Genomic DNA, 7927 nt, shown 5'->3' on the forward strand with positions numbered 1-7927 from the left:
ATTATGGCATAGGAAGGTAAGGTAGTAAAAGTATATTGCTGGCCTTGCCAAGAGAAAGCAAACTGTTCTGGTAGTCTTAGTAAATAGATATGGAGAAAAAAGTATTGCATAACAGTACCAGGAAATGTGATAATTTGCTCAAGCAATGAAACTACATCTGGTATAGCAGCTGCAATTGGAGTCACCACCTGATTTAGTTGGGGGTTCTTAAAAAAAACAAACAAGCAAGAGCTGAACACGATGGCACATACCTGTAATCCCAGCGACTCAGGAGGCTGAGGCAGGAGGATTACAGGTTTAAAGCCAACCTCAGCAACTTAAAAAGGCCCTAAGCAACTTAATGAGGCCCTGTCTCTAAAAGAAGAAAGAAATGCAAGGACCAATAGGATATGAAGTTTTCTTCATTTATTTAATTTTTATTTTTAAATTTTAAGTAATTATTTCACATGATTTTCAGAGCCCCCAAATCCAAAATCTGTAGGGGAGGCCATGAGGCTAGAATCTCAGGCAAAACTGATGCTGTAGTCTTGAGTCTGAAATCTTTAGAGCAGGCCAGCAGCTTGGAAATTCAAGCAGGATGCTGATGGGACATAATTCCTAGGAAATCCCAGGGTTTTTTTCCTCTTAAGACCTTTAACTAATTGGATGAGGTCCACCCACACTGTTTTAGATACTCTCCTTTATTAAAACCATAAATGTTAATCACATTTACACAATATCTTCTCAAGAACATCTTGATTAATGTTTGAACAAAAAAAAAATGGGCACTATACCTAGCCAAGTTGAGACATAATTAACCATCACAGGTATTGTTAAGGTAAAACATGGAAATACATCTTATAAAAGAGGTACACATTGAAGATCCTTAAAAGTAGTCCAATTGGATAAACAACTGATTTCAGCAGTTTTGTGGCTCCATAACAGTAATTTAGCAACAGCAAAACGTGCCTGTGTGTGTCAAAATAAGAGATGCTAAGGTGTTTGAAGCACTCCATTTGATAAAGGAAGCACTCAATAATTATGGCAATCCAGATGATCTTAGAAGCCACCTTGGCACATCTCACTGTTCTTATGTGGCGTGTCTCTACTGGAAGAAAAGTGATCAGAAAGGCTTCAAGGCTAACACAGCTGAGTAAAAGAGAACTGATATGTACATTTGCAATCTGGAAATTCTGCCTCAAGGTTGATTGAACAGAATATGATAATATTTCACTCTTTATCACATCTTGAATCATGGCAGAAAAGATGCTACAACCCACTAAGATGTCTGCCTGAGCTATGTTACTAATAAATACTGCAGTAGATTTTCTGGATACAAAAGGTAATGTTAATATCAGTGTGACATACACACTGGCAAACAATCCCAGCAGAGTGACGATGATGTTTGGAGAAGGTAGGACTAGATACTGGACATATTTGAATGTCAGGTACCTTCGGAGATCTTTCATATGGTCTCGATTTGTAAAAACACTAAATTGAGTGAGATTCCTGTAGTGAAGTAGAGAAGGAAAATGATATGAGTCTATGAAAAACAACATCTTAAAGTCACTTAAAATATGGTTTGGTCCAAGAAACTCAATATTTTAGCACACAAATGTGTTGATAAACTTCCCATGGTTAGACCTGTTTTTGTTTTTACTTTTTTATTAGAGCATTTTATTTATACATATTATTTGTGTTCTTTTTGACATAATTATACATACAAGGAATTTGATTTCAATACCCATTCCCACTTCCCTTTCCTCCCTTTCTCCCTCCCACTTTTCTCTTTCCTATATTCTGCTGATCTTCCTGTCACTCCTTTATTTATTTATTTTTATTGATATTTACAATAGATCATGCTGCCATGTGAAATTACACCTTACTTATGGTGACAAGGATAACAAGGACAAAAGTTCTCCCTTCTATTTAATTGTTTTCTATACATAAATTGATATGTCTACTCAGATTTGATCTTACTATTCTTATCTTAAGCAAATAGAAGAAATTTTCCTGCGCAAAAAATATATGTATTGGGGCTGGGGTTGTGGTTTAGTGGTAGAGAACTTGCCTAGCATGTGTGAGGCACTGGGTTCTGCAACCCTCAAATAATTCTTCACATCTGAAAGTAGAATAACTGGAACTTTCTCTCTGCTCATCTGAATCCTCCTTTATGTCTTTAAAATGATTAACCACACAACACTAGCATAGAGCTTTGCTTGAGGTAGGTAAAACTTCATTGACATACTGAGTCACTTCATGAGGAAAGCATAAAACATTAACTGAACAACTCAAATAGTTTTTCCCTCTCTTTCTCTCTCCCACCCCCCTTGCATGCTCCCTCTCCCTCTCCCTCTCCCTCTGTCTCTGTCTCTGTCTCATTAAAATAGTTGGAAATATTGGTGAAAAGATAGTGAATATTAACTTTGACTTAGTGATTTGTAAAGTTAAACTAAAGCTAAATTGAAAGTTAAGCTGATATAAAACCTAAAGAGAGTTATTTTGAAGGAGCTTTTACTTCAAAGAAAGCTATGTAATCTTTTATACCTTTGATAAGTGTCTTTAAAATTCCAGGCATGCAGTTTGTTTCTGATATATTAGCTGGTTAAAAACATCATTGTTTCCAAGATTTTTTGTAGATGGACAGAATATTTTATTTATTTATTTTTATGTGGTACTGCTGAGGATGGAACCCAGTGCTTCACATATGCTAGGCAAGCACTCCACCCCTGAGCCAAAGCCCCAGTCCTCTGTTTCCAAGATTTATGACTAACGAGAATACCCACAAATGTCAGGAATTCAAATGCCTTCAGGGTACAGAGAAGTCTTCTAAATGGGTCTTTATAGGAAGAGAACAGCTAATAATCAGCTCCATCCTATCATTGCCATTAGATAGCATAGTCATACCTTTTTATTTTCCATGAGCCCAAAGTCAGACTTTTAGGTGAGATCACTCAAATTTTTAATGTGGGCAATTGTTTGTTTGTCTAGTGTTTTTTTTTTAAACACCATGCAAACAAAAAGCTTAACTGCCTCTTTGCAATTTTTAATTTTGAGTCCTGCAAATATCACACCTGACAAGAAAATTACAGTCTAATATCTCTGATAAACAATAAATGCAAAAATTGTCAATGAAATTCTAGCAAATTCAATATAGTATTATATATCAAGGATCAAACATCATGTTGAAGTGAAATTTTATTCCTGGGATGTAAGAATTACTCATGATTTTTTTCTTTTTAAAAATATTTTATACTGTCTCATGATTTCTTTTAAGATTTTATACTTCTCTATGAGGTACAGGTACTATCTTCATTTTAAAGATGAAAAAACTAAGGTCTAGATGGTTTAAGTAACTTGATCAAAGTCACATAGAACAAAGAAGTGAGAGAACCATAGAATCCAGGTTTGTCTGACTTCCAAATATTTTTTTTTATATCTGTCCTAACATGTTTTTCCAAGAGCCAACCAAAGCTTACATTTTTATTCTTTTTATTAAAGTGGAGTCTTAATGTGGGATGTCAACACTTAAAGAGTTTAAAAAAAGAAAGATACTTGATGGTTTTCTTTGCACCTCACCCTGCAAACCATTAAAACCCATTATTAAGGTAACCTTGACGTAATTTTACTGTACTTAAGCAAAACCAATTCCCATAAAACAGAGGACTTGATTGACTCTATTTCCAATTTCCTTGTGAAATATTTCAATTTTAGTGTTTCTTCTTAAGATAAAAATATTTTAATGTATTTATTTATCCTACTTTGGAAAAAAAAATTCACATTTTTCCACTCTCCCTCTCTGGGCAGATGCTTATTAGCTAACCAAGATCATATCAGAACAAAGTTGTTGGACAGCCTTATTAAGAAGCTGGTTTCACAGGAAAAGGATCCTGTGTCTCTCTCCACCCTCATCCTACACCACTGCTTTCATATACAAGTGAGCAATAATTATAAACCATTAAGAAACTTCAATATATAAAATTATTTTGTGTCAGTCAAAAAATTAAATCAAAAAAGATCAAGGGCTCCCCCTTACTTTCTTCTGGTCAGTGATGTGCTTTCATTCCACTTAAATTAATTGTCCCTGATTTATGTTTGGTGCCATCCATTCTAACCTCCTCCAGGACCTTACTCTATCAGAATCCCTTTCCTCTTTTTCAACCAATGAAAAAGTTCCACTATATTTCAACCTATAAACTCAAAGAGGAAATTTTCTATGCTTCTATAGCCCCTACCTGTTATTTCCCTTCCTCTCTGTTCTTTGAAACAATCAGACTTCTTGAATGACTTGTCTATCTTCAGTTTCACTACTTTATCATTTTACGTTTTCTCTTCAACCTATACAGTCTGACTTCTATCCCCAATATTTGTATAACTCTCCTTTCACTAAGGCTACCAATCATCCAACAAATGAAGATCCTTCTGTTAATGGGCTTCTTTTCTTCATTTGATACTCATGATTATGCCATCCTTGTTGATAGGTTATATCTCCTTAGTTTCCACGATGCCATATTCTATGCCTCCTTCAGTGATTCCTGATCTTCGTTCACTCTTAAAAATGTTGATATTTTCTAGCACTCCATCATCATTCCACTTCCCTTTAATACCTACACATTTGTATAAAACTCTGTTTTCAGCCAAGATCTCTTTTAAGCCTCAAATCCAAATATCCAGCTGGGCATGGTGGTGCAGACGTGTAATCCCAGTGGTTCAGGAGGCTGAGGCAGGAGGATACATGAGTTCAAAGACTGTCTCAGCAACTTAGCCAGGTCCTAAGAAACTCTGTGAGACCCTATATCAAATAAGAAATATAAAGGGCTGGAGATATGGCTCAGTGTGTTCAATTCCTGGTGCCAATATGTATATGTATATACATATGTGTGTGTGTGTGTGTGTGTGTATATATATATATATATGTGTGTGTGTGTGTGTGTGTGTGTGTGTATCCATCTACCTGCTAGATCTCTCTATCCAGATAAATTTAAAGTACTTACGACTCTACCTTCTTTTTTACCATCCTTTTCAAGCTCCTGCTCAAACTCTTGCCTATTTAACCTTATGCAGATTTTTCAAATATTTTCCTTTATCTCTTCTTCTTTCCTTTCTATCTTTACCTCCACTGCCTTTGTTTAGAATCTTATCATTTCATAACTGGTTCACCGCAATAATTCCCCATCTAATTTCTTGTAATCCAAACTTGCTGCATAATCTTTCAAGTGAACTGGCTAAATAAATGTTCAAATCCTTGCTCTATTATTTATTAGCTGTGTGATGCTGGACAGGCTACTTAACTTTCATACCTCATTTTTCACTCCTATGAAATGGAGATAAGAATAGTACCTAAGTCATAAAGATGTCATAGAATTAAAAGTGTTACTATGTAAATAAAGCCGTTGAGGCTATGCCAGGCACAGCAAGAGCTGTCTAAGTGTGAGTTGTTCTTTTAGTTAAAACATGATCAAGTGATGCCTCTGTTAAAAATCCTTCATTGGTTTCCACTACTTAAAACAGTATAATGTAGGCTTTTAGACATGGTGTTTCATAATCTGCCTCTTGACAACTTCTCCTGACCACTCTCTTACCACTCTCTAACTCAAACTTTACACTGCAATACCCAAGAATTCATTGATTCTTATATACTTTGCCAAATGTCTCTTTTTCACATAACTCTATTTATACTCTCTCTTCCCCCTTGACATTCCTTTCCTCCTTTTCTTCATCTGAGTAACTATTAGTCATTCTTTAAAAACAAGCTTACTCTTCAAGGTGATTGATTAATTTTACAGGACTATAATCTATAAAATTGGTAAGGCTGTAGAGTTTACAAAAATGAGTTATTTCTACTTATATGCGTGACCTATAATCTCTCATTTCATATCCTGCCATTATCTTTTCTAAGCTAGGCTAGGTATACCTTCTCTGTGTTCCTACAATACCTCATGAGTATCTGTCCACTGCATTTGCTCATAGTTTTACAATTATTCACTTACTTATACACCTCTAAACCAGGAATCCCTTGTGGACAAACAAAAGATCTTATCCTGGTTAACTATCATGCTAGAGGGCATATAATAGTTACTCAGTAAATTGTGATGAATTACGAAGTGTTGAAAACATTTCTTTAAGCTCCTCAATCATTCATTCAACCCTTACCAGGTACCTTTTATGTGGCAAAAAATATGTGCTAAGCAGTAGAGATTCAAAGATAAATATGAAATCGATGGGATATCAAGGATTCAGAGTTCCACAAAGAAGAAAACAAAAGTACATGGATAATTACACTACAGGGTGATAAACACCAAAACCCATGGTGGCAATGACTGACATTATCACTTCCAACTTCTCCTTTTCCATTCTGTCCTCTCATTCTGGGTTATTCCCAGTGTGCCTCTCTTCACTCTTCACTAATTTCTCTCAAATACATCATTGGCATATATTCTGAAGAGTTAGAACACCAACTGAAGTATTTTAGAGAATAGTTTCTGGAAATTTATAAATAAGGAAAAGTATTATGCACTTACATCATTCCAGTGACCATCAATAACTGAGACTGCAGGAAAAATATAAGAGAAAGAAAATTTTAGTAACTGTGAGTTTTTCTATGACCAGGATTCCATATATTTTAATAAACCTCATATAAATTTTCCATCCCTTTTCCATGTGCAAAGAATAACCCCTCAAAAGTTGCTAGCTCTGGGGCTGGGGTTGTGGCTCAGTGGTGGAGCATGCTTGCCTAGCATGTGTGAGTCACTGGGTTCAATCCTCAGCACCACATAAAAATAAACAATAAATAAAGGTATTGTGTCCATCTACAAATAAAAAATATTTTTTAAAAAACTCTCTAGCTGTAAACGGTATATACTTTTCATTTTGCATTCATTTCCTTAAACTCATTAACTAACATTTCATAAGGGCCTACTCTGTTCTAGACACTAAGGATAAAGTAATGTACAAAGCCAACATGGTCTGCCTTCCTGCCTTCCAACAGACAAGTGTAGGAGACAGTCAAATGAGAAATCAAAAATTATGATACAGTTGGATGAGTGTGTCATATATAATATTGCCATTTCCATCTTTGTTAAATAGTATTAAATCAAATTGAAAACCATTGGAACTCCCACCCATGGCCCTCATCCAACAAATGAATGTCCCTATGTGCTCACAAATGAAATCCATCCACTGGAATCTCATTCATAATCCCCACACATCTCTAATAAAACCATAGACAGGCGGACAGCTAATATAATTACCTAATTTATGGTAATGTTCTCATGGGTTCTTTTCCCTGGTAAAACTTCATTTTAGGAATAGCCTTCTAGAAGTCATGCCTTAATACATGACCTATACAAATAATGTTACTTAATTTTAAGAATGCTAGTTATTCTAAGAAGGATATTTGTAGACATACTATACTTTGGGACCACCTTTCATATTATGCCATGTACATATGGATGCATCCCCAATGAGTCCTCTGTGCTGCAGATTTCCCATAGCTCTCTACCTTTTCTTTTACCCAGCAGGCTTCAAGAAGCAGTCAGTCACTTTCTCTGTGGCAAAGTAAAAATTCAAGATATCCAAGGGTCCTGAGGAAGGGAAAAACGTATTTCAGTAAAGTATAAATCAATGAATATGTTATGAAATACCTATTATATGTTAGATATCATATTAAATGTTGGGCATAGACAGATAAAAAGATCTGAACTCCACCTTCATGGTGTTTATAAGTGGAATAAGGATGAAGGCACTGGGTACAATATGAAGTACTGAAAGGCAGAGAAGCTAAAAGTACCATAAGCTCTAATTTAAAAGAAAATCTATAAAGTAAAAATAAATAAAGACAAATAAATCTCAAAGAAAAATATCCCTTACTTCTCATTTTGTTCAAAAGGACCAGATAAGGCTGGATTCCTTGCTCCCATCTCAAAGGGAAGGGAAGGGGAAGGGGAAG

The 7927-nt window shown here is 35.3% G+C and overlaps 1 protein-coding gene across 1 annotated transcript in view; it reads right to left on the reverse strand.

The window, feature by feature from the left end:
* Positions 1-432: 432 nt before the first annotated feature.
* The window catches only part of LOC107156083 (lysophosphatidic acid receptor 4-like), an 11652-nt gene continuing 4157 nt past the window's right edge, over positions 433-7927 (reverse strand). The window contains exons 2-4 of the mRNA XM_015502126.2: positions 7481-7562; positions 6501-6529; positions 433-1488 (exon numbers count right to left, since the gene is read on the reverse strand). Of these exons, the coding sequence (XP_015357612.2) occupies positions 813-1488; positions 6501-6517 (693 nt within the window). The 5' untranslated portion in view covers positions 6518-6529; positions 7481-7562 and the 3' untranslated portion in view covers positions 433-812. The remainder of the gene's footprint in view (positions 1489-6500; positions 6530-7480; positions 7563-7927) is intronic.

The sequence above is a fragment of the Marmota marmota genome, unplaced genomic scaffold (assembly GCF_001458135.2).
Source record: "Marmota marmota marmota unplaced genomic scaffold, marMar, whole genome shotgun sequence".
Taxonomy (NCBI): domain Eukaryota; kingdom Metazoa; phylum Chordata; class Mammalia; order Rodentia; family Sciuridae; genus Marmota; species Marmota marmota.